Below are 25,524 nucleotides of genomic sequence, written 5' to 3' on the forward strand. Positions count from 1 at the left end.
CTGGCACTGGCCTCTCCCCTGACACTATCACTGACACAGACACAGCCCATCCACCCGGTGTTCACCACACCCTCTCCTCTATCCTTCTCCAGACACTGATAGAGAACCAAGAGTCCCACCGAGCCATTTCCCCATGGCGGCAAGACATCAGTGGTCACACGGGTTCCTGCTTGGGTCCCGTCAGGAAGAAGCGACCTCTGCGCCGCAACCCCCATCCGCCTCTCAGGAGCGGACTCTTCAGCACCTAGACCTTCTTAACTTTGGTCCTCACTCTTTCCCTCCTCACTTCCACCCCTACCCCTTCCCGCACACCTTGCAGTCTAGGTTGCTCCAGGTGGACCTCCCTGGGGGAGCCGCGAAAAAAAGGAGGAAGGGAGGGGATGAGAGAGACCGGGGGTCTTAGGTCTGAGCATCGCCCCCCGCCCTGGACCTAGTATGCTCCGCCGAGTCCCCCAGCTTTGCTTCCCGACCGAGCAGCGGCACTTCTGAATCGCTGGCCTCTCCGGAGAAGCAAGAGAGGGTACCACTCCAATGAGAGAGATTTGGTCTAAGAGTCTGATTTCGACGGTTCTGCCGCCCCGGCCCCAGGCCCTACTGAGCCCGGGTCTCTCCAATCTCTCCCGCCCCGGAGAACGGAGCTGCAGACCAGGCCCGGCCCCTCCACGTGCCAGCGGACCCGCCCCCGTTCTGGCACCCGGCGCCACTCTCAGCCCCCGGCCTCTGCGGAGACGGGGCGCGGACTCGCGCGTTACAAGCGCCCCCTACCGCCTCTCCCAAGCCTGGGAGGCGGCCCCATCGCAGACCCCGGCTGGGGTGGGCCGTCCCCTGTAGATGGGCCGGCGGGCGGAGCAGCACAGAGGGCACCGCCCTCGGCCCGCCCGCCCAGGAGAGGACGGGAGCAGGAGGCTGTCTGCACTCGGCCGTCCGGGCTGCGGGGACCGGACGGGTGCCGGCGCGGGCTCTGCGGTCGGGGAGCCTAGTCCAGGCCGGAGCCCGAGCCGCAGCGGGAGGCCCGAGGGCTGTGCGCGGAGATGGCGGCCGCAGCGGCCGCAGCTTCAGAGGAAGGGATGGAGCCGCGGGCGCTGCAGTACGAGCAGACCCTGGTAAGTGAAGCCGAGCCGAGCCCTGAGGAGTGCACTCCAGACTGCTGCTCCTGGTTACCCTTGGAGCACGAGGACCGGGGGCCTGCCCTAACCCTGGCTTCTGAGCTTCTGAGCTGGTGAAACTGAAGCTCAAGAGCCTGACAGGGTGGAGGGCTAAAGGACAGACTGCACATAAGTTTCAGGCTGAGGCTGGGGGCCTGCAGAGGACAAGAAGGTCAGGTGCTTGTCCAGGTGTCCTTGCCTTTACCTCCCCCACCAGGACGTTTTCTTTGCTCCTCCCCCCTGACCACCTGGGCCCAAGTCTCAATACCCACTACCCCTGCCCAGCATGGCTCACAGCCGTTGAACTTTATCTCTCTATACTCCTATCTCCACCGTTTAAGACATTCTCTCTGTTCCCAGTAAGTGTATTTTACAGTGCCAGACATAGAACAAGAGTGTGTAGAAAGATGGTCAGACCCAACCACCCCTCACACCCTTGTGGGCTGGCAACCCAGCATTGGCGGGAACCTCTCCCTCCATTCTGTGGGGGGAAAGGTGGCCTGCCACCCTCCGAGACAAGACCTTAAGGAGGATGGGTCAGACAGAAATGGATGTGGGAATTGGGACCTTTGTCCATGCTTACTCTAAACATCTAGCCCCCACCCACCCTTGGGGAGGGGGGTGTCCCTGGACCTCCTTAGAAGCAGGGGTCCTGGGGCTCCGAGCTGACTCATGGCCACCTCTGTAACAGTGTTTGTGAAGCCTTTTGCCCCTTCTTGTGTTGGGAGGGAGCAAACTCTAGGGAAGGGCTCCTTTTTAAACAACTGGTCCTGGAATTTGCCCAGGAAGCAGGCAGGGAGGGAGCCCCCAGCTGTAATTGAGGCTGGGAGGTGCCCAGTTAAGAGAGGGAGTGACTGGATGAAACAGGATGACAGGAAGAAGTGGCAGGGTTGGGGGTGGAGCAAGTATACAGGGGCAAGCCTTCACATAGGGTCGGACAAGCCTGTCCATATGCACAAGCCAAGAATGGGGCATTGGTCAAGAAAAACAAGCACCTGGCCCTGAAATGCGGTCTATCTGTTGCACCGGCCCCATCCCAGCTCCTTCACCTAGTCTTTATCTCTGGTATGAGTTCTCAGGGTCAAGCTTTCTCCCGGTACTCTCTGCTCCAGTCTCTCCCCCTTCTCCTTCCGATCCTTTTGTCTTTCTTTCACAGGCTCACCTCCCACTCTGACACTGTGTCTGCCTCTTTATACTCTACTTTCTTTCTCTCCCTTCCTCCTCCCTACTTTCTCTTCTCTGCTCCTTCTCCAGGACCCTCCTTTTCCCCTCTTTTTGCTTTCTCTGGTTCCCTCTCCTCCCTTCTCTCTCTCTCTCTCTCTCTCTCTCTCTCTTTCTGTCTCTCTCTCTCTCTCTCTCTCTCTCTGTGTCTCTATCTTTCCCTCCCTCTCTCCACCCCAGCCCCAACAGGAGCCCTTTGTGTCTCAAAGCTCCGCGGGTGGCAGCCGGAATCTACTCCTCCCCACCCCCAACACACGCCCAGCTTGGCAGGTCTAGCCTGGGCTCGCAGACTCTTTGGTCCCATCACCCCAGCATCTACAGTCACAGTCCAGCCATCAGCTTGTGCTGTCCTCCTACCCACCGATGGACTCAGGGCAGCTCCAGAGTAGGCTGAGGCCACAAGCACTCCCCATCTACCCAGAGGGACTTTCCACTCCCAACTGGACTGGCAGGCTGGGAGGGGGGGTGGAGAATAGGAACAAGGGGATTAGGGTGGGGAGAGGGGTGGATACAGCTGAACAGGTCACCAGCCAGAGGCCCAACAGGAACGTGATAAGGATTGAGGCCCGGCCTGCTTCTAGGCCCACCTCAGCTGCCCCCAGGTCCTTGAGGCCCTTATTGTTACCCATATGCCCTTGGCCATCTCTTATTCTCTGACCTTCCCTCCTCCCACTTTCAGACTGCCTTAGGTTTTTCCATCCCTCCTCTGCGAGGGCCTTCCCACTCCTCCTCAGTGCTCCCCCTCCCCCATGCCTGTGAGAAGAGGACTGATTATTCTGCCACCCCCAGAGTTGTGTCACTATACCTTGGCTGTCCCAATTACTCCTGCCAGGACAGCCCCCACAGTCTGCAGTGTGCATTGTTCCCACACCAAGCCAAAGTGGGACCTATGGGTTCAAGAGGGGTATAAAATATGGGGGCTGGGTAAAGGGGAGCTGAGACCCCAGGAACCTTCCCTAAATCCCCTTTCAGCCCGCATGCTGCTAACCCTGTCTTCCCCATTGCTCAGATGTATGGCCGGTATACTCAGGACCTTGGGGCCTTTGCCAAAGAGGAGGCTGCTCGGATCCGCCTGGGAGGGCCTGAGCCCTGGAGGGGCCCACTTTCCCCTCCAGCTCCCCCAGAGCTCCTGGAGTATGGACAGAGCCGTTGCACCCGCTGCCGCAGTGAGACTGGGTTGGGGCAGGGGATCTGGCTTGCTGTGCTGGGGGGATAGAGGCCATTCATTAGAGCTGCCCATTGAGGGGTTGGAGGAGGCAGGGAGAGGAGCACTTTTGTGCCAGCCTCCTTATTCTTCCCTTCCCTCCTCCCAGTCTGTTCCGTACGCTGTCATAAGTTCCTAGTGTCCAGGGTTGGTGAAGACTGGATCTTCCTGGTCCTGCTGGGTCTCGTCATGGCACTGGTCAGCTGGGCTATGGACTATGCCATTGCTGCCTGTCTGCAGGGTGAGGACAAGGGCTGGCAGGGGACGGCTGGGAAGCATCGACTGCTTCCTCCATGCCACACTAGTCCTAGTATTCTGGCTACTTGGCCAGCCTAAGTGCCCCAGACATAATCACTGCCACTCCCATAGGCCACAACTTCTTGCCTCCCCTCTCCAGCTAACCCTTACTTACAAAGATCTCTGTCCCACTGAAGGCCCTCTGTGGCCCCCTCCCAGCCTCTTGTGCCCCGGCTCTGTGTGATGCTCCCTGGGACAGCCTCTCATATCAGTCTGTCCCAGTGGCCAGGCAGGGACTGGGTATACACCTCAGGGGTCCAGCAGCACATCCTCTGACCACAGCTCAGCAGTGGATGTTCCAGGGCTTGAACACCAACCTCTTGCTCCAGTACCTGGCCTGGGTCACCTATCCTGTCGTCCTCATCACTTTCTCAGCTGGATTCACCCAGATCCTGGCTCCTCAGGCTGTTGGTACAGTAGGAGAGGAGGGGAGGGCAGAGGTGGAACCTCCTGAAACGGTCGCATTAAATTATTCTTCTGGGACTGTGCACTCTCCAGGGTCTGGCATCCCTGAGATGAAGACCATCTTGCGAGGCGTGGTGCTAAAGGAATACCTCACCCTCAAGACCTTTGTAGCGAAGGTCATCGGGCTGACCTGTGCCCTGGGCAGCGGGATGCCACTTGGCAAGGAGGTAACTGCAAGCTGAAGAATGAAGGGGTCCCTCCAAGTGGAAGAAATAGCCGGGCTGGGGTCAGAGGGGGCCCCTTCCCCACTCACCACGTGCTCCCACTCCCCAGGGCCCTTTTGTGCATATCGCAAGCATGTGTGCTGCCCTGCTCAGCAAGTTCCTCTCCCTCTTTGGGGGCATCTATGAGGTAAGAGGGACCCTGGAGGAGGACAGAAGAGAGGGGTGGGCTGCTAAGCCCAGCTGCCTGCCCTTTCCACCACTCTCACCAGAATGAGTCCCGGAACACAGAGATGCTGGCCGCTGCCTGTGCTGTGGGAGTGGGCTGCTGCTTTGCGGCCCCTATCGGAGGTAGGCGGCCCGTCCAGCCCCCAGCCCTGCCCTTGGCCTGGCCCCCTTTATCCTTCTCCTCTGGCTCTGCGTCCTGAGACTTCAGGCAGGACTCTCCTGGCCCCTGCAGGCGTCTTGTTCAGCATCGAGGTCACCTCCACCTTCTTCGCGGTGCGGAACTACTGGCGGGGCTTCTTTGCTGCCACGTTCAGTGCCTTCATCTTCCGGGTCTTGGCAGTCTGGAACCGCGACGAAGGTGGGGGCGCCCGGGGGTGTGGGGAGCCCCTGAGATGGCTCATGTGGAGCCCTCAAAACTACACTGCCCCCTCTGCTACTCTGCCTCCCCTTCAGAGACTATCACTGCTCTCTTCAAAACCCGGTTCCGGCTTGACTTTCCCTTTGACCTCCAGGAGCTGCCGGCCTTTGCTGTCATTGGGTGAGGAGCTGAGGTCGCTGGGGCCTGTTGGAGAGGAGGAGGTAAAAGAAGGAAGACCCCACTCACAATGATGCTTCTCCTCTCCAGTATTGCCAGTGGCTTCGGGGGAGCACTCTTTGTCTACCTGAACCGGAAGATTGTTCAGGTGATGCGGAAGCAGAAAACCATCAACCGCTTCCTCATGAAGAAGTGAGTTGGATTTGGAGTCCTCTCTAAGCTACTTCGGGTTGTGTAATGGGGTGGGGGTGGGGGCGGTCACAGATAAGCTGGCATTTAGTGGCCCCGTCAAAAGTAGGTACTCCATTGAGAAAATCAACCAGTGGTATTTTCCAGGTGGGTTGAACATTTTGGTAATGCAGACTACCTGAAAATTGTCAGGTAATTTTGAATTTTTAGTCAGTGGCAGAGGGCATTTTAGATCAAAGACAGAGGCTTCCTTAGCCTTGGGCCTGGCGCAGAGAGCAGTGCTCCTTGGAGAGCAGTAGCCTTAGTTCCGTCCAGGGAAGCACGGAGGTGGGTGAGGTTGTGTGTTTGATCTCTGGAGCACAGCCTTTTCAGGTGTGGCCCAGGGAAGGGGAGCGGGGCGGCCTGAGACATGACTTTTGTTGGGACGAACGTCCTTCAGAGAAACTGAACCTGCTCCCTATGGCACCTTCAGTCAACTGCATAAGTGGCCCCAGCCTCCTTCCCCTAACACTGACCTTCAGTCTGTCACCACAGAAAGACAGAGGCAGAAACTTCACTCGGACAATGCACCCTTCAGCTAGGACTTCTGAGGGCATGGGAGGAGGAATGGCTCACAGGTGTCCCAGAGAGGGCTGGGATGGACTGTCTGCCATGGCTACCCACTTAAGGGAAGCAGGAGCCAACAGAAAGTTCTTTGGGCTCACGATAACCTGGGCTGGCCATCAGCCTTGGGGCCATCGTCTCATGAACAGCAAAGGGGACCTTCTCCCAGAACTGTGTTTAAGAGCCAAGGCTTTGCTGTGACCTCACTCCTGAGGTATGTGAGGGCACCCAGCCTTCCACCAGTCTGTAGTAGGTGCACCACCCATATTTGATGCTGCGAAACCTACATCTCTAGACGCCTGCTCTTCCCGGCTCTGGTGACCCTGCTCATCTCCACTCTGACCTTCCCCCCTGGCTTGGGACAGTTCATGGCTGGACAGGTAACCCCAGGCAGAACAGGAATGTGTGCTTTCCCTTGGGATGCATCTGTTCTAAAGCCAACATCCCTGCTCACCTATGGGCCCCTTCCCTTCATCCTGTCTGTTCCCCAGCCTGAGGCACCCTTTCACCTCTAGCTTTCACAGAAAGAGACACTGGTCACCCTATTTGACAACCGGACGTGGGTCCGCCAGGGACTGGTAGAAGAGTTAAAGCCACCAGGAACTTCACAGGCCTGGAGCCCACCACGTGCCAATGTCTTCCTCACCCTGGTCATCTTCATTCTCATGAAGGTGAGGCTACTTACAGATGTATAGCTAACATTTACACAGGCTTATTAGGTGCCAGGCACTGTTCTTTAGCACTTTCCATATATTAACTCCTTTAAGCCTTACAACAATGCTATGGAAAAGTACTGTTAGTCCTGCTGTTTTAAAGATGGGAAGTCAAGACATAAAGGGGTTGTGCCTTGGCCAGATAGCTCAGTTGGTTAGAGCATCATTCCAATACACAAGGGTTGTGGGTTTGAGCCCTGGTCACATATGGAACAGATAGATGTTTCTGTCTTTCTCTGTTCCCTTCCTCTCTCTCTCTAAAATAAATAAATAAAAAGATATAAAGGGGGTGTAATTGGCCCAACATCACGTTGCTAGTGGCAGAGTGAGAATTGGAACCCAAACCATCTGGTTCTGGAGTCCTCCATCCTTTCACTGGGATAGTTGGGAGGTTTATTACCTGATGAGCAATGTATACTCCTTGGGGTGGAGCTGGGGGCTGCCTGGAGCCAGGTGGCACCTCTACCTGTTTGAACTGCCTCCTGCCTGCAGTTTTGGATGTCTGCACTGGCCACCACCATCCCAGTACCCTGTGGGGCCTTCATGCCTGTCTTTGTCATTGGTGAGTCCTCAGTGCCTGTTCTTCCAACCTTCACCCTTCCCACCCTCTGCTACGCCCTAGCCATTCCTTCCTGCCGGGGAGTGGGTTTTGGTGCAGCCCCAGCCCTAATGCCTACCCCCACAGGACTGTTCCCTGCTCTGAATGACCCGCTGGCCCCTCCCCTACCCTCTGACCCTCTTTCTTCCTAGTGCCCCCACCCTCCCCCTCCACTACCTGTTTCTCTTCCCACCCCCCTCCCTGAAGGAGCAGCATTTGGGCGTCTGGTGGGTGAGAGCATGGCTGCCTGGTTCCCAGATGGGATCCACACGGACAGCAGCACCTACCGCATTGTGCCTGGGGGCTACGCAGTGGTAGGTGAGTGCTCCAGGTCCCCACCTGTCCTGGAAAACCCCGGTGGGCCATAGGGTCTGCTGCTCTGGTGCCCCCTGCTGGCAGAAACCAGGCTTCCTTCAGATACAGAATCCAATTCCCAAGACTGTACTGGGCAGCCCTGAGGGCACCCATAGGATTGCCACCAGGTGGGGAGGGTCATCTGGTCTCTGGCACCCTAAGGAGATTAAATGTGACTATCCCCAGGGGCAGCTGCGCTGGCAGGAGCCGTGACACACACAGTGTCCACAGCCGTGATCGTGTTTGAGCTCACAGGACAGATTGCCCACATCCTGCCTGTCATGATCGCCGTCATCCTGGCCAACGCTGTTGCCCAGAGCCTTCAGCCCTCACTCTATGACAGCATCATCCGAATCAAGAAACTGCCTTATCTGCCTGAGCTGGGCTGGGGCCGCCACCAGTACGGAGGGCAGGGCGACAAAGGGGTTGTGGGTGAGGGGCAGAAAGTATCCTAGGACCCCTCATACCCACCTCCAGCAAGGTCCTCAGTCATGAAGCTGAGAGACCAGTCACCTCGCTCCCTCCTAGCCAGGGCTCCCCTTGTCCATACCCTGGGGCAGCTGGGAGTGCTGCTTGGCTTTGAGCCCTTGTCCCCATGGGCTCTGGGCCTTCCCGATGGCCCTGAGGTGGCAGTGCTTCAGCTACCCTCCCTATGCCGACTACAAGCCAGGTGTCTCTCTCTGCCCCCAGGCAGTACCGGGTGCGAGTGGAGGACATCATGGTGCGAGATGTCCCCCACGTGGCGCTCAGCTGCACCTACCGGGACCTGCGACTGGCACTGCACAGGACCAAGGGCCGCATGCTGGCCTTAGTAGAGTCCTCTGGTGAGACCAGCAGGGGGTCCGGTGCTAGGAACATCTCCCAGGGTCCCTGGTCAGGAAGCGGGAGGGAACAGGAGCCCAGAGCCAGTCTCCTTGATCCCAAAGGGAATAATAGCATTTGCCAGTCAAGGTTTTCCCTCTGGCATGTGGCCTGTGTCCATGGCCCTGCTCTGGAGGAGAGGGCTGGGGACAGGGAGGGCCTCACCTTCGGCTCTGAGTCCTCCCACTTGCTCTCTCTATCAGAGTCAATGATCCTCCTGGGCTCCATTGAACGCTCACAGGTGGTGGCACTGCTGGGGGCGCAGCTGAGCCCGGCCCGCAGGCGGCAGCACATGCAGGAACGTCGGGCTGCCCAGACTCCTCCACCGCCTGATCAGGAGAGTCCCCCCAGCCCCAAGAGCTCTGTCCGCTTCCAGGTGAGGGGAAAGCCCTGCCCAGCCACACAGACTTCCCCCAAAATGTTGCTGTGTAGACTGGTCAGGAGAGTGAACTAGGTACCCTGGGCCACAGCCTCACCAGCCCCGTCCTGCCTGTGCAGGTGAGCACAGAGGACTCCAGCTTCCCTGAAGCTCGTGGGGAGCCTCACAAGACTCTGAAGCCAGCTCTCAAGAGGGGGCCCAGCAACTCAATGAGCCTCAGGGAAAGTCCCCCAGGTGAGCCCAGCACCCACTAGCACCTCCCTCCATCCTCGCACAGAGCCGGAGCCTGGCCCCTGAGACCGCGCAAGGGTCCCTGTGCACCTTGTGGCTAGGGCACATCCTAGCTAAAAGGCTGCCTGAATAGACCAGGGGTGGAACCAAGACACCTCTCCCCCAAAGATGGCGTTGCCCTAGAGCCTTGTGTTTGGAAACACAGGGAATGTGGAGCAGGCTGGCATCGCCCTCAGGAGCCTCTTCTGTGGCAGTCCACCCCCTGAGGCCGCTCCGGAGGTGAGTGGCTGGAGCCTGTCTGTCTGGCTCTTTCTTTGCAGCTCACTAATGCTGAGATAACCTCTCCATGAGCCCTGTAGCACCTGTTTCCACTCTCCCTGCCTTCTGCCCTCCTAGATGCCAGCTCTGCCCCTGCAGTGCACCCTTCCTCACAGCTCCACCACTCCTCTCACCTCCCTCCTCCCTATAACATGCATTCCTCTTCTCTCCTGTTCGGCTCTAACAAAGTTGGAGAAGTCAGAACCATGTGACAAGCGCAAGCTGAAGCGGGTCCGAATCTCCCTGGCAGTAAGTGCCCATTTTGTTTCGTAGCTCAGGAGCACTAGACAGGGCAGGCTAGGGTCTAAGTGGTAAACCTCCCCTAGTGGGGAGAAACACCCCCTCTACCCAGCCCCAGGTGCCAGCCTCCCTCCCTCTCTCCTAGAGCGACTCAGACCTGGAAAGTGAAATGACCCCTGAGGAGGTAAGGTGTGACTGAACTCTGGACTGTGTTTCTTCCGGGATGTGTGCAGTCATCATCTTGGCTTCTGTCCCCATGGGAGGGACCACGGGGTAGGAAAAAGGGCAGGTCAGCTTTCAGGTAGGTGAGAGCCGTTGCTGGCACATTCTCCCTAACCCTCCTGTTCTCATACCCCCAGATTCTGGAATGGGAGGAGCAGCAGCTAGATGAACCTGTCAACTTCAGTGACTGCAAGATTGACCCCGCCCCCTTCCAGCTGGTGGAGAGGACCTCTTTGCACAAGGTGAGGCCATCAGCCCAGGGCTGGCCCGGGCTCAGAGAACAGGGCGGGGATCGAGGCCTTCCCACGAGTTTGGGCTCAAGCCAGTGGGGGAAAAGGGACAGCAGAGAGTGGGCTCTGTATGGAGATGTTTTTCAAACACATTGTTTCAAATGATGGGAGGCCAGGAGTCATATCCCCTTAGCCTCTTCCTGCCTGCAGTGGAATCATAGTTTTTCCTCTTCTCAGCCTTTCTCCCAGGGAACTCTGGACCAAAGCAGCAACAAAGACAGGGCTCAAGCTGGGTGGGAGCCAGAGGCCAGGCTAGGGTCAGAGCTGGGGGGAGGCTGCCAGCTCCCAGCAAGGCTGATATACCCACGCTGAAAAAAATGGGCTAGAAATAAGCAGGATAAGAAAATCTAATAAACAAGTTAACAAACATTCAAGTAGAGATGGGGACACTGCAGAGAAGAGATAAACAAAGATGAGAAACACCCAGTGGGGGGCTTGGAATGTCAGACCCCAGAAAGTTTCACTTAATATAGGCCACAGGAAAACTAGTAAGGACACAGGGAGATAGCTCAGCAGAAGGACAAAACCAGCCTGCAGAAATGGGTAGGAAACTTGAGTGCAGACAGATGGTGGTGGGTGAGGCTGACATAGAAGAGGGTGGGAGTTCTGTGGAGAACTGCCTCAGGGGCTCCCCAGGATGGGGCAGTGGCATCACGGGACACCTTCCGGCTTCTCAGTGAAGACAGGGAGTGCAGGCACACCCAGAGGGCTGCTAGGGCAGAAGCCAAGGGGAGTGTTAGCTAAACTGTTAGATTTAATGTGCACACGTCTGAGGCCCCCGTATGGGGGCAGGGGCCAGTGGGGGAGCACTCCCAAGGTCTGCAGCTAATGTAGATGCAAGTTGTGCCCAAGAGCCAGCTTAGTGTGGACAAGCAGCGGCCCAGGCTGGAAGGACAGAGGACAAAAGAGAAACAGAAAATTAACAAAGGAACTTATCAGCCTTTGAGTAAAGAAGTAAAGACCCCAGATCAAAGTTTGTGGGGAACTATAGTGCCCTTGCAAGAAAAAAGGAGATAGGCCTGTAAACAGTACATTTGGCTTTTATTTAAAGCCTCTCTTCCTAAAACCTCTCTTCCTAAAACCTTGAACGCTTTTCCATCATCTTACTTAGGCCTCAGACATCACATGAAGATGATGATAATATTGACATGTTTTAAGTGCATGTTATGTGCCAGGCACTGGGCTAAACTGTTCACGTGTTTAATTTAATCCTCACAACCACATTGTAAGATATATAGTGTGATATTCCAGCTTTTATAGATGAGGATGAGATTCAGAGAGGTTAAGCAAGTTGACCAAGGCCACACAGCTAGTAACAAGCAGAATCAGGCCTGATATCCAAGATTGTTTCACCCAAAAGCCTATACATTTAATCATTTTAATACACAGGGAAACTGAGGCAACGAGAAAATCTCCTGTCCAGATAAGTAAAGCAGAGTCAGGCCTAGAGCCCAGATTTCCTGGCCCCAGTTCCAGTATTCTTTTAGAGGGCCACACTGTCCCTCTCCCTGTCAATTCACTGTTCCCAAGCCCAAGAAATGCAGGCCCTCCAATGAGCTCCTTGGTGTCTAATTAAATTAAAATAAAAAAGAACAATGTATGTGTTTGTTACAAACTTAAAAATCAGGAAGAGAAGAAGCCTTTGAGGAACCGACAAACAAAAGTGCAAAGAACTGGAAGTGATAAGAACATAAAAGATTAGAATTCAAAATGTCCTTGCAGGCCTGAGGAGTCAATAAAGTAGTAGCCCAATTAAGATCAGGAGCAGAACATTCAGAGGGTCAAGGGAACACACTGGAGACTATTTAGGAACCTGTGCAACTGGAGATGGCCATATCAGCTCCGTACCTCGTTCATCCGGAGGCGTCTCCAGAACAGCAGTGGGGGGAGGTGGGGAACGCTGTACCGTCAACACTGGGCTGAACCAAATCCTCTCTCTGCTGCAAGGTAGCTAGCTGTGTAACCTTGTCAAATTTCTTAGCCTCTCTGTGCTTCACTTTCCTGATCTGTAAAATGGGCATCATGGTACCTACCTCATAGGATTGATACATGTGAACCACTTAGAGTACCTGGCACTTAGTAAGTATTCAATATATTTTAAATAACAAACTTTATTTTATTTTTTTATTCTTATTTTTTAAGGTTTTATTTATTCATTATAGAGAGGGGAGAGAGAGGGAAAGAGAGAAGGGGGGAGGAGCAGGAAGCATCAACTCCCATACATGCCTTGACCAGGCAAGCCCAGGGTTTTGAACCGGCAACCTCAGCATTTCCAGGTTGATGCTTTATCCACTGCGCCACCACAGGTCAGGCAGTATTCAATATATTTTAAAAATTACTACCACTACTTATACTTAGAGGCAAACAATAGGGGACTTTATTTTTTATTTATTTATTTATTTATTTTTTGCATTTTTTCTGAAGCTGGAAACAGGGAGAGACAGTCAGACAGACTCCCGCAGGCGCCCGACTGGGATCCACCCGGCACGCCCACCAGGGGCGATGCTCTGCCCACCAGGGGGCGATGCTCTGCCCATCCTGGGCGTCGCCATGTTGCGACCAGAGCCACTCTAGCGCCTGAGGCAGAGGCCACAGAGCCATCCCCAGCGCCCGGGCCATCTTTGCTCCAATGGAGCCTTGGCTGCGGGAGGGGAAGAGAGAGACAGAGAGGAAGGTGCGGCAGAGGGGTGGAGAAGCAAATGGGCGCTTCTCCTATGTGCCCTGGCCGGGAATCGAACCCGGGTCCTCCGCACGCTAGGCCGACACTCTACCGCTGAGCCAACCTGCCAGGGCTATTTTTTAATTTTTATTTATTGATTTCAGAGAGAGAGAAAGAGAGAAGAGAAAACCATTGATTGTCGCTCCGCTTATTTTATGCATTCATTGGTTGATTCTTGTATGTGCCCTGACCAGGGATTGAACTTGCAACCTTAGTGTATTGTGATATCACTCCAAGCTACCAGGCCAGGGCCAACAGGGGACTTTAAAAGATGGTAATGAGGGAAGTGTGCAAGCAATTGACGTTTTCAGAAAAGGATGAGTGATTTTATGAGGCTGGAAGCTGGAGTGTCTGGTGAAATCTGAGGCTGGAAAGAGAAAGGCTGAGGTGGGCTTGGTAAGGGTCTTATGGGCCATTCTGGGCAGTCTGGGCTCTTACTCAGGTTTGAGAAAGCTGATAAGATGACAGAGCAGAGGTGGATGAAAGGGAGGCAGAAAGCAGAACCCATTCAGTTCTGGTGAGGATGATGAGGGAGTCAGAGAATGGCCAGGATATTCAGGAAGTAGATCAATAAAGCTGATGACTGCCCAGGACGAGGGGTTTGCAAACCTAACAGGCTGTATAGCCTGCCCGAAGCTCACTCTGACTAGGATTGTAGCGAATAGAAAGTCCAGGGGAATGATTTAATAGGATCTTTGAGAGAGGCTGAGATGGATTATTAAACATAGAAGACGAAGCCAAGGGATTATTAAAACAAGAAATCTTAGACTAGAGATATGTTACCCTATGAAATCAGATAGGGAAATTAAAGATAACTTGTAGCATGTAGGATTCAAAGGACTTGCTAAACACGTGACAGCTATGACACAGGTATTAGAGGAGCACAAAAAAGCTTATGCTGACACTGAACTCTAGCTTTTTATAAGTGCTGTCATGCCTTAGGAGAAAGTTAGGAAAGTTCTGGAAGTTCTTTTCAAGAGTTCAGCAACTGTGCAAGAAAACATTTTTAAAGTATTAAGACAATCACAATGACTTCCGAGTACCAGTTACTCAAGAAGCTGGAGTATTATCCATTTTGATTCAAGCATTAAGCCAAGAGGCTTACAAGTAAACTGAAAACAGTGTGATAAATGATAGGCCAAAAATTCCAGGAACTGCTGAGTCAGTAGTGTTTTTCAAGACATCTGGCCCAAGAAAATCCACTTCAGAGCACAAAGGGAACTGACAATTTCTGAACTCTTGGTGATTACATTTGAAAGCTTGGGGGAGGGCCCAAAGCAAGAAAAACAGGGGAGGAGGGGAGACTGTTGTCCCCTGGCCTGCAGTCTACGTCTCAAGAGGACCTGGGATGCTTCAGGCCCCAGAAAAGGCAAATTGTGTCCGAGATAGAGAGTGCTGCAGGCCAAGATTGGGGGCTGGACGCCAGAGTGGAGGGGTACCTAGACGGCCAGCCAGCCGAGGGCAGAGCAGCAGCATGTGGCAGCCGCTGAAGTGGGGTGAGAGGGACAGGCTTCACAGCCAGTACCTGGACGCCAGAGTGAAGGGGTACCTAGACGGCCAGCCAGCCGAGGGCAGAGCAGCAGCATGTGGCAGCCGCTGAAGTGGGGTGAGAGGGACAGGCTTCACAGCCAGTACCCCCAGCAGGGGTCTGGAACTTTCCTCCTGAGCACATCCATGACCAGTCAGACCTCGGCACAGAACCACCAGGGCAGTGCTTCCTCCTTCTGGAGTGTGGTGAGAGTGGCTGGGAGCCGCAAGGCCGCCTCTTACTGAGGACCCTGAGCAAGTCACCTCACCATGAGCCTCACGCTGCCTGTCCTACAGGATGGGTGTCATACTTACTTCACAGGGCAGCTCAGAAATTAAATACTAATGTCAGGCTTAGCTGGGTACCTGGTGTCATATCTGAACAGCTATTCTCTCCTCCGTCCTCCTTTCTATCATGGGATGAAGAATCTTCTGTCCGTTTTTCTATCAACATAAAGATTGCCACTATCAGGCTCTGGCTGGGTGGCTTAGTTATTTAGATCATCATCATGATACACCAAGGTTGCAGGTTTGATTCCCCATCTGAGCACATACAAAAATCAACCAATAAATACATAAATAAATGGAACAAATTGATGTTTCTCTTTCCCTTCCTTTCTCTCTTAAAAAAAAAAAGGCAATAAGTTTTAAAAAAAGATTCCCACTTTCAAACTTCTGAGGATCAGTTGTACATTCTTGTTCTTTTCCCTCTGCTGTGCCTTGCCCCTCCGCCACCATCTGTGGCATCCCTAATTTCCCCCAACCCACACCTTGGCCTGGGCCCCTCTCCCCTTGTGTAGTCAAGTCCAATATTTCTCTCCCCACCCTGCAGACCCACACCATCTTCTCACTGCTGGGAGTGGACCATGCTTATGTCACCAGTATCGGCAGACTCATCGGAATCGTCACCCTGAAGGAGGTAAGATGATAGGGGCCATCAAAGCCACTTCCACTTCCAGAAAAGCATGGAGGCTTATGTCCGGCCCCCTGCGGGAGTGCTGAGGGGGATGGCAGCACGGAGCTGTCTGACCCTCTCACCTTTCCAGCTCCGGAAGGCTATTGAGGGCTCGGTCACAGCACAGGGCGTCAAAGTCCGGCCACCCCTCGCCAGCTTTCGTGACAGCGCCACCAGCAGCAGCGACACAGAGACCACCGAGGTGCATGCGCTCTGGGGGCCCCGCTCTCGCCACAGCCTCCCGGGGGAGGGTAGCCCTTCTGACAGTGACGACAAGTGCCAGTGAACTCTTCAGTGTGCGGCCTGGGATGGAGGCGGCCTTGGCTGCCGGCCCGAATCCCACAGCCTTCCTGTCCCCTCTGCCCTGGGAAAGCTGGAGGCAGCTGCCGGCCCCGGGGTACGGCTTCTCCCCATTCCTCCTACCTGGAATCTGACCCAGCACCCACCTACAGCATGTGTTCCAAAGGCAGGAAGATCAGCACTGCCCAGCACGATGGGGTGGGGTCGCTTGACCCCTGCTGCCCCTTTGAAGGGGAAAGGGATAGAACTAAGATGGTTTATACTGGAACCGCCAATGACCAGATGTATATAGAGATTTACAAAGATTTTTATATTAATTTAATAAAACAAATTCTTAAATAGAACAAAATAAACACCTAATGAGCCACTTATATATAGAATGCCTGTGCCCATCAGCTCATGTTCTCACCTTGGGCCCTCTTACCTGCCAAAGCCTACAAGGCCTGAAATCTCTAGCCCCCTATATACCCACATAGCCATAAAACACCAGAGCCTGTCCATGGGATGAGTGCAGGATCTGCAGAGGCCCCCACTGTTTGGCCATCAGCACCCCAGCTGCCCCCAGTGCTGGCACTTTGGCCTTTCCTCTGCCAAGAAAGGCACTACCCTCTTTCCTCCCCAAGGAGAGACACTCCCTCATGACTGTCACCCACTGGCACAATTCCTGTCCTGCTCAGGCATCAGCAGACAACTGCCTGGCCACCCGTTTGCCCCCTGGTGGACCTCTCTGGTAGAACATAGAAGTCACAGCTCGAGCAACCAGAGCCATCCTCTCTTCCAACCTCACCCTAAAGAAAACTTGATGAATGGGCAGCCTGCTGGGCTGGGGCCCCTGCCCACACTTACTGCGAGGGACTGGGAAAGGGCCCAGAGCCCTCAGGGCGGCCAGGAAATGGAAGGTCTCTACTTCCATCACTCCAATGCCTCCCAGAGAAGATCCAGCTGAAAGAACAGACCAAAACCCCTCTTTCTTTAGAAAAGACAGTGATCTAGAGACAATGGAAAGGCGAAGCACAGCAGGAGCCCAGCTGGGAGAGGGCCCTGGGGGACTGACGCTCAGGGCTCAATCTGTAGGCTCCAAGGGGAGAGGGGTTTATTCTGTCAAGCACTGCACGTGGACATGGAGGTGAGGAGAAGCAGAGGCGGGCGGGAGGGGGAGGCCGGGCTCCCTCCCATTCTATCCCCACAGCCCAGTCATAATGGCCCCTCAGGGGTTCACATCATCAGAGGAAGAGACATGTGGCATTTTTTGATTTAAGAACATGAACATCACTCTGCCACAGCTGTAGCCATGCTCCAGGGGCCCCGGGCAACCCCCGGCAAACCCCAGGAGTGGGGGCTGGACATGCGCCCCCAGCCTGGTTCCTGCCTCCTCTCTAGACACATTCATGCAAAACACACAATGTGGAGTGATCGCTCCCAGGAGCCCTCCAGCTTTGGAGCTCTGCTGGAAGCCTCAAGCCCACACTTGGGCACAGAGGCTCTGCCCCCAGCAGCAGCCAGGGGACACATGCCACCACCAGGCATTTGTGTCACTGTCCCTCCTGCTCCACCTCATCCTCCTCTAAGGACACCACCCCAGAAGAAACCACGTCAGAGGCTTGCTGCTGCCGTTCCCAGCTGCCCACCAATGGTGGGCACAGCAGGTGGCAGTCCTCGCAGGGGGCTGGCTCCTCCTCGGTGGGGGAAAGGCAGGGCTCTGTGAGGGGCGAGTTGTAGAGCAAGTCCTGGGCCTCCGATGGGCCCAGGCTGCGGAAGGCACTTTCCCGGCTGGGGGGCAGTTTGGCAAGGAGCAGCTCTTCGCCTAGCAGCTGGGAGGCCAGGTGGGCTGGGGAGCCCAGCAACCCATCCTCCAGGCTGCACAGACTAGAGCACAGGGTCTCTGGGGACACGGTCTGTGAGCAGTCGCTCTCAGGCTCCACAGAGCCCTGGCGCATGGGCCGGGAAAATCGGTGGCCAGTGAAGAGGTCCTGGAGGTGTGGTCCCAGGGGCAGCTGCCCAGCCATGTCTGTTGGAGGAGAGAAAAGAAGACACCCTGCTAGCCCCATCTCAGTGGCCAAACTGGAAGCCACATTCTCCCCATTCCACCTTGGCACAGCTCTAGGGATGGTGCATAGGCGCTAGGGAACTTGAGGAAAATCGCTTAACCTCTCAGCCTCAACTGGGGATTCTAATATACCTACCTTATGGGGTTGCTGAGAGCTGTGAGTCTGGCACACAGTAAAAAAACAATAAATGTAGGGATACCAATCATGGGCATACAGGTTGTTCACTGCACAAGGGAAGCCTGTCCAAGGCAGTCAGTGAGGGCTGAGAGTCATCCCATATTCTGCTCACCAAGCAGCATGCCCTGGCATGGGGTTGCGCCCACCAGAGAAAGGAGTACCTTCTTCAAATTTGTACAAAGATCCCACATGGGCTAGTAGCAGCCCTGGGTAAATGTTAGTTATTAATCATTATACCGAGGTCAAAGCAGGCCTGGAACTCAGACAAAACACTGTGGTTCAGGTCTGTCTTGGTCTCCAAACCAGCAGCAGTCGCCAGTGTGCTCTCGTGTAGTGCCGCCCTGCGGAACATGTTAATTAGCTGGAGGTTTGGAAGCGTGTGGAAGCGAGGTTCAAAGGCAAAGGAATGGGGGTAGGGGAATGGTGGCCTGGGAGGCTTGAGCCTAGAAGCTATGGAGAAAGCCAGCCACGTGGTCCCGAGGATGAAAGATGCAAGAAGGGCCTTGCAAAGCCACACAGCTGCACAGCTCCACAGGGTCCCCTCTGCAAGCACTGGCCAAGAGCAAGGCCCCAACTAGCTTGGAATGTGAGGATGCTGACCTGGAGCCAGCAGGCCTGTGGCATTCCAGGCCCAGCAAGCTTCCTGTTTGCCTAGGGCCACAGCCCTGTGACATGCTGTGCTGCTGTCCTCTGGTTCATCTGTGCTGCCAGCCAGCCAGCAGGCTGCCTTACGAGGACTTCCAGAGGCGAGGCACACAGACCCCCCCAGAGCCGTGACTGCTCAGAAGGTGCTGGTAAAGTCTCTGGGAGGCTTTTTTTTCTTTTATTTTTTTAGGACTGCAAGGCCCAACTGCACAGACAGGCAGAGAAGGCTCAGCACCTGTGGGAAAGGAACTATTCCATTCCCACCTGCTGACTGCTCACTCATGAGGGTGGACAGCCCTTCTGCCCACAGAAAGTCAATGACTGCCACCTGACTGGTGGTGGCACGGTGGATAGGGCATCGACCTGTCCCAGGTTCAAAACCCTGAGGTCACCAGCTTGATCGTGAGCTCATTCAGCTTGAGCACAGGGTTGCCGGCTTGAGCATGGGATCATAGACATGACCCCATGGTCGCTGACTTGAGTCCAAAGGTCACTGGCTTGAAGCACAAGGTCACTGGCTTGAGCAAGGGGTTGCTGGTTCAGCTGAAGCCCCCTGGTCAAGATACATGAGAAGCAATCAATGAACAACTAAGGTGCAACAACTACAGGTTGATGCTTCTCATCTCTCTCCCTGTCTCTTTCCTTCTCTCACTTTAAAAAAAAAAAAAAAAAGGAAAGTCAATGACTGCCTGGACAGGATCTGCCCCTCTCCGCTCTCCTTCCAAAGGCTGAGCTCTGAATCGGGGGCCTATCGGGCAGTTCCACCCCAGCTGGCAGCACTAGCATGGAATGTCCACTCACCTAAGTCAGTTCCCCCAGCAAAGTCCTCATCATAGGACTCATCAGTCGAGTCCTCACCATCCACTGAAGACCATGCCCGGAGCTTGGCTTCTGCAATGGCAAATTGCTCAGCCACTCCTGTTGGGGAGAACATGGAAGTCATTAGCAGAGGTGAACTAAGATTAGGGCTCAGCTTGGAGACGGGAGAGGGAAGACACAGGGGGCATGGGGAAATTCCAAACCCCAAACCAAGCCCAAGGAGATGAGAAAGAGCATCCCTATGACAAACACGTAGCTGATCCTTTCAATCACCTGCTGCAAAACGAGCCTCTTGTTCACCCTCACTGAGATCTGAATAGGAGGAAAAGGCTGACTCCAAGGCAGCAGGCGAGTCGCTTGGCTTGCTCCAGCCTTTCCACTCAATGAGGTGAGCCACTCTGCCCTGAGCCATGGCAGTGGGCTTGGTCACGTGGTCCTTCACCACCTGGGAAATACCTGGAAGTGGGGCAGAATCAGAACACCTGGTAAGAGCAGAGTCAGGGACCATCTGGGAGGGAAGTGGACGGGTGGTGGTAGTGAGGGTCCACATGTGTCTTTGGGAGGAAGGGGCTGGGATTCACGTAAGGAAGAGAGGAAAGGGGAGATGACATCAGGAACTCATAGGGTACAATACCCAACGGCATGTGCAAAAAGGTAGAAGAAAGGACCAAATTGCCGGAGGTAAGAAAGGGGGACGCATACCATGCAGGGAGGATCTGGCCAGCGCAGCAATCTCCTGAATGGTTAGGGCTCTCCGGGACTTGGGCAGCATCGCGACTGTGTCTCCAACATTCACCTTGGGTGACAGCATCGGGGATGAGTGTTCCTCTGACAGCAATGTCCTCCCAGATGCTCATAGCCCACCCAAAGTATCAAGGGGATAGGGGAACTGGGAAGAGATGCCAGGGCAGCACATGTGTCCCAATGGCTGCTGGGATATGTAAATGGGTAAGAAGCTAGGACCAGCAAACTATGTCCTCCCAGGGAGATGGAAACGGGCAGGCCCAAAGTAGCAGAACTGCAGCTAACCCTCCACCTTCCCAGCTCCCAGAGGGGAAGAAGGCTGGTCAGGAAAAACCATGGAGTAGGGGCTTTTGAGAAAAGAGAAAGGGAGGATATAACATCCAGGTCCCCTTCCTTTTGCCCCTCTTCTCTCAGTCTTCAGACCCACGTTCTAGCTGCTTCTAGAGCCTACCAGGACCACAAATTCAGCATGACCAAAAACGAACCCAACACCTTCTCCCCATAGCTGGCCCTGCTTCTATGCTTCCTTACTTCGCATTGCACCACCATTCTCCCCTTTAGTCTGGCTCCAACCTCAACATTAACCATTACATTTCCCATAGGCTTTCCTTACCCACCTATGTTGAGACCTAATTAGTTCCTTCTCCAGACTGCCTCTAACATTACCCTCACCCTCTGCCACAATGCTTCCTCAAGCTCTCAATGCCCCTTGCCCAGATAAGCACAGTGGTGGTCCCCCAAGCTGCTCGACTCCATGCTGTTCTCCCAGCCTAGTATGTTGCGTAAGCGTTCCCTTCTCTCCCTCCTGTGTCTGGCTGGCTCTTTCTCATCTTTTGGGTCTTGGCTGAAATATCGCTCCCTTGGAGAATCCTTCCTGGCTACCCTACCAGTTGTCCACCTTCCCTCTGTAGTCTGTAACAAGTCACCATCCTCTATTAATGTGTCCCATGTGTGTAATTATGTTCTTTTTTTTTTTTTTACAGAGACAGAGAGTCAGAGAGAGGGACAGATAGGGACAGACAGACAGGAACGGAGAGAGATGAGAAGCATCAATCATCAGTTTTTCATTGCATATTGTGACACCTTAGTTGTTCATTGATTGCTTTCTCATATGTGCCTTGACCATGGGCCTTCAGCAGACCGAGTAACCCCTTGCTTGAGCCAGCGACCTTGGGTCCAAGCTGGTAAGCTTTTGCTCAAACCAGATGAGCCCACACTCAAGCTGGCGACCTCGGGGTCTCAAACCTGGGTCCTCTGCATCCCAGTCCGACGCTCTATCCACTGCGCCACCGCCTGGTCAGGCTATAATTATGTTCTATTTTGTGTGTTCCTTTATTTCTTGTTGGTCTCCTTAACTGGTCTTAAGCTCTTTAGGAAACCCAGTCTCTTTTGGCCACTGCTGCGCCGGTGTTTAGCACAGTGCCTGATACAGAGTAACCTCTCTAAGTACATAGGCTGAATGAACAAGACAAGGTATAAATGTAAACAATTTTCCTGCAGTGCAACTGGTCACAACATGTCCTTATTTAAAATCTTTCCTGGGCTCCTCCACTGTCCAATGAAGTACAAGCTCAGGGCCAGGCGCTGAAGGGCTCCGTGAGGCACTGCCCCCTTCCAGTCCTGCTTGGAACCCACCCCCCCACCCCCATACCCTCTGCCCAGTAAATCCCCACCTGGCCACTTTCCCTGTAAGTAAACAGCCCTCCTGCCGTCCTCCAGGCAAAGAAACCCAGCCATTCCCTGGGCTAAGAATGCCATCTCTGCCTGACAAAATTCTCCCTACCATTGAAGGCCTGACTCAAGTGTCAACTCCTATTGTGTTTTTAGTCCAGTGTTTCCTCTGTCTTCTTCAACCCCACCCCAACCCCACAGCATTACCCTTGTATCTCTCCAAGGGATCTCAGGATGGCAGGGCCTTAATCTGATTCACCTGGATTCCCACCTCAACCCTGTGCCTGGCTCTGTGCTCCTTGGCAAGCCCAGGCAAATGTTTCCCTCAACCAGCGACTGAAGTCAGAGATACAGGACCCATCCCAGGCATTGCCTAGCTCTACTCCATCAGTTCCCACCCTTCTTAAGAGGGTCACCACCTGCCCCTTGACTTCAGGTCCATTCCCTCTGTCCTTCCCCTTCAGTACCTGGCTGACAGGGCCCCCAGGGTGGTGCCGGTAGCCTCTGGCCAGGCCCGGAGGGAGGAGCACCTGCTGGGTGTTTCCTGGCTCGCACTCCCTCCCTCCCCTCACTCCCCCCAGCCAAGGCCATCGTGCCAGCACTCCGCGCAGCTGCGGCCCGGGCCCAGAGAAAAGGTGTATGTCTCCTTGGCAACCCATCACCATGCAACAGGGTCTCCCGGGATATGGCCCGGGATGCGCTGACGTCAGCGCCAAAGACGCGAGCAGCCCGCCGGCACTGGCACGGCGCCGAGAAGAGCAGACCGGCGGGGGCGGCCTTACTGCCGGCCGGATAGCGCCTACGCTCGCAGGCAAAGGAAGCCAGAAACAGGCTGGCAAGGCGCGGGTAGGGGGATACAGATCTCCTTCATATGGATGCGGTCCTCCTTCCCCTACCAACACCAGGGGCCCAGCACCTCTGGCAAGTCCTGGCTGTCCACGGAGGAAGGGCGAGAGGACCGGCTCCAGCCTCGGAGGGTCCGAGCAGATCCCAAGGAAGTTAGAGAAAGGCCCCGAGGAAGTTCGATCCACTCCACAGCCCACGCGGGGTCCGAGGCCACTGAGGAATGGGGAAAAGGCTGTTCAGCTGGGCTCCCACTTCTGCCAAGATCCCCCTCCTTTTCATCCGATGTTGCCATATCATTCCTCCTCACCCCTCCCCCACCTCCCAGAATATCAGCAACCACCTGGTGCTCTCGGCAACTCTGAAAGCCCCTATCCCACTGCCCCTAACCTTTAAGCCCCTGGGGCCATTTTGTGGCAGCCACTAGCCACCTTCCTCCACTGGATATATTTTGCCATCAAAACCCTCAGGATGAAACCTGAACTTCGATGAATTCTGAATTTTTGGTTTCTCAGCCTACCCATTCCTTTCCGAAAGCACAGTTCATTTTTACACTGCCATCACCGTCCTCCTCCCACCACCATCTTGGACCCTGTGCAGGTTTGCTGCCTTCCTTTTCACCAGACTCAGCTGATACGCAGCTCTTTTCTCTGATAAACCCATGATTTTTTTCTGACTTTAGCCCCAGTTCCCTAAGGTTGATCCTGATGGCCTATCTGGCCTCAGCCTGGTTGTTCCTGTCTCAGCCTGGTTCCCAAGATCTAAGTAATTTTCCTTCTGCCACCTGAGCACCCTATTCCTCAGCTTCCCATCACCTCCCAGATTACATCTACGGTTCTTGGTCTCACCTCTGCGACTTGTCTGACAAGTCCATCGTCCTCCAGGACCTTCACGCTGCCACAGAAACATTTTGCCCAGCACAGAAATCATAGGCATTCTGGCTGATGATGCAGAGAACCAAAAGCCCAGAACTGCTCCAGGCTCAGCTCCCAGTTCTATTCCTATTTTGGTTCCGGATGCTGAGCCAGTCCCCTCCCCACTTGGAACCTGTTCCTAGTCACATAAGGAGAAGCCTCCTGCCTCATGACTTTGAGGAGGTGGGAGTTCCAGGGGCCCGGTCCAACTCTGTGGAGCTTAGTGAGCTAAGGCCCATCCCCTAGTGCCAACAGGCAATGTATATCACAACTGACCTTTAGCTGGAGCAGCCGTCTCTGTCCCTGAGCCTCAGCCAGCTGGTGGTCCCCAGAAATGCTACCAACCAGAAGGAAGACACAATGTTACAGGCCATCCATGGCCCCAGCTGGTACCTAATCAGGGCTCTTGATGCCAATCCTGAGGTCAGCTAAAATCACCCCTGACTGTAAAACAGAATGACTTCCTGAACTCCATGCCTCAGCAGGTCCAGAGGGTTCAGAGCAGCCTGCTGCTTCCCAGCTTCAAAAACCATGAGGTTAATTTAGAACTACAAATCCCAGAATTCCACACAGGAACCCAAGGAAAGAAATCTGTCTTAGTTCCAAAGAACCTCAAGTACCAACCACACTATGGCATGTGTGACTGACCACCTGCCCTGAAAGCCCAGGACCCATTAGAAACCTATCCCTCAACATCAAAAGTTCCTACCTGGCCTTAGGCTTGGAGAAATCCATGACACTGGAGTAAAGTAGGCTGGCCAACCTCAGATGCATAGGTCTAAGACCAGGCCCCAGCATGCACCATCAATGGTAACCAAAGCCCAAGCAAGGGTCAGCAGTTGTGAGAAGGAAGCCCCGATGGCCTCCCTCTGGGCTCCCGTTTCACTCCACAGGATAGGGTGACTTTTCATTGATGAGAGTGGGGAAAGGAAACTAAAAGAGTTGTAAGAAGTGAGAGGTGATCAGGTATTCACAGGTGCCCCAAGTGGGGCCTTAGTTCCCTTCATCAACCATTTGACTGAAATACAGAGTAAGGGTTAAAAACTCCCTAGCAGGGTACTTGGCCAGCGTATGCAGGCTTAAGGAGGTTGGGACACAGCTGGGAGGGGCAGGTTTCCAACATAGGGCCACTCCCAGGACAGCCAGAGGAGAGGTTTAAGGCAGAAGAGGATTGAGTGTGTGGGGGTGAATAAGGCCAGTTGCCATGGGCTGGAAAGGGTTGACTAGTCCCTCCCCGGGCCATGCGCCTCCTGCCATCCTCAGCGGTGGTGAGAATCCAGGCAGAAAGACACGAGTCTACCCTGCAGAGCCCAGAAGCAGGCAGGCCAAGGGACCGAACCAAAGTCTGTTTAGCCCCCTCCCCGCTCAGGTCTGCTCCCTCCTCTTGCCTGGCCCGCCTCCTCGGTGCAGGCTCCTCCCTCTCGACACTGGCCCCTTCCTCAAGGCCCCCACCCACCCGAGGCCCGCGCACCCGCAGCCCGACCCCCTAACCCGTGCCGGCCTCTGCCTCTTACCCTGACCCGCCGGGCTCCGACAGCCGATGCAGCCCATGGTTGGGCACCCAGGCACGCTAGCCCGCGCTCGGGACCCGGGCCATCGGCTTGCAGAGGGTCGGGCCGCGGCCACCACCGGGTAAGCAAGAACCCGTGAGGGGGGGTGGGAGCCGCGCGTCCGCCGCCGCTCCCGGGAGAGGGAACCGGGCCGATGACGTTAGCGCGGGGGCGTGGCCACTCGCGTCACTATTCAACGCGGGCGGGGCAGAGCCAGCGTCAAGGCCACGCAGGGGCGGCCTGGGGCCGAGTACGGATAAAGCTTGTCCTGTGCTTCCAGTGACAACTGCGGAAACCCCTCAAGCCTGCGGAGCTGGGGATAAGGGGAGGCGATGATGACACGCGGGCACTCACTGGG

At 54.9% G+C, this 25,524-nt stretch overlaps 2 protein-coding genes across 5 annotated transcripts; one reads left to right on the plus strand and one right to left on the minus strand.

Moving 5' to 3' along the window:
- Window positions 1-830: 830 nt before the first annotated feature.
- CLCN2 (chloride voltage-gated channel 2) lies at window positions 831-16,108 on the plus strand. Its single transcript, XM_066240905.1, has 24 exons — window positions 831-1,103; window positions 3,376-3,532; window positions 3,680-3,811; window positions 4,150-4,278; window positions 4,366-4,499; window positions 4,606-4,683; window positions 4,766-4,844; window positions 4,954-5,079; window positions 5,175-5,259; window positions 5,347-5,448; window positions 6,344-6,428; window positions 6,564-6,719; window positions 7,254-7,323; window positions 7,567-7,677; window positions 7,900-8,113; window positions 8,404-8,537; window positions 8,778-8,950; window positions 9,073-9,187; window positions 9,390-9,463; window positions 9,692-9,751; window positions 9,888-9,926; window positions 10,102-10,206; window positions 15,333-15,419; window positions 15,547-16,108. Exons 1-24 carry the CDS (start codon window positions 1,032-1,034, stop codon window positions 15,739-15,741), a joined length of 2,712 nt encoding a protein of 903 aa, XP_066097002.1. The 5' UTR covers window positions 831-1,031; the 3' UTR covers window positions 15,742-16,108.
- Window positions 16,047-25,339, minus strand: FAM131A (family with sequence similarity 131 member A). 4 transcript variants are annotated; one of them, XM_066240908.1, is made up of 8 exons: window positions 25,131-25,248; window positions 24,326-24,549; window positions 23,893-23,953; window positions 22,776-22,918; window positions 20,147-20,240; window positions 19,718-19,900; window positions 19,427-19,543; window positions 16,047-17,763 (listed from the first exon to the last, which is right to left on the minus strand). In XM_066240908.1, exons 5-8 carry the CDS (start codon window positions 20,214-20,216, stop codon window positions 17,288-17,290), a joined length of 846 nt encoding a protein of 281 aa, XP_066097005.1. In that variant the 5' UTR covers window positions 20,217-20,240; window positions 22,776-22,918; window positions 23,893-23,953; window positions 24,326-24,549; window positions 25,131-25,248; the 3' UTR covers window positions 16,047-17,287. The 4 variants fall into 4 exon arrangements, with proteins under 4 accessions (XP_066097005.1, XP_066097004.1, XP_066097003.1 ...); XM_066240907.1 differs by lacking the exon at window positions 24,326-24,549 and having other exon boundaries at window positions 25,131-25,267; XM_066240906.1 differs by lacking the exons at window positions 23,893-23,953; window positions 24,326-24,549; window positions 25,131-25,248 and adding an exon at window positions 23,551-23,681.
- Window positions 25,340-25,524: the final 185 nt, after the last annotated feature.

This window comes from Saccopteryx bilineata, chromosome 8, assembly GCF_036850765.1.
Source record: "Saccopteryx bilineata isolate mSacBil1 chromosome 8, mSacBil1_pri_phased_curated, whole genome shotgun sequence".
Lineage (NCBI taxonomy): Eukaryota > Metazoa > Chordata > Mammalia > Chiroptera > Emballonuridae > Saccopteryx > Saccopteryx bilineata.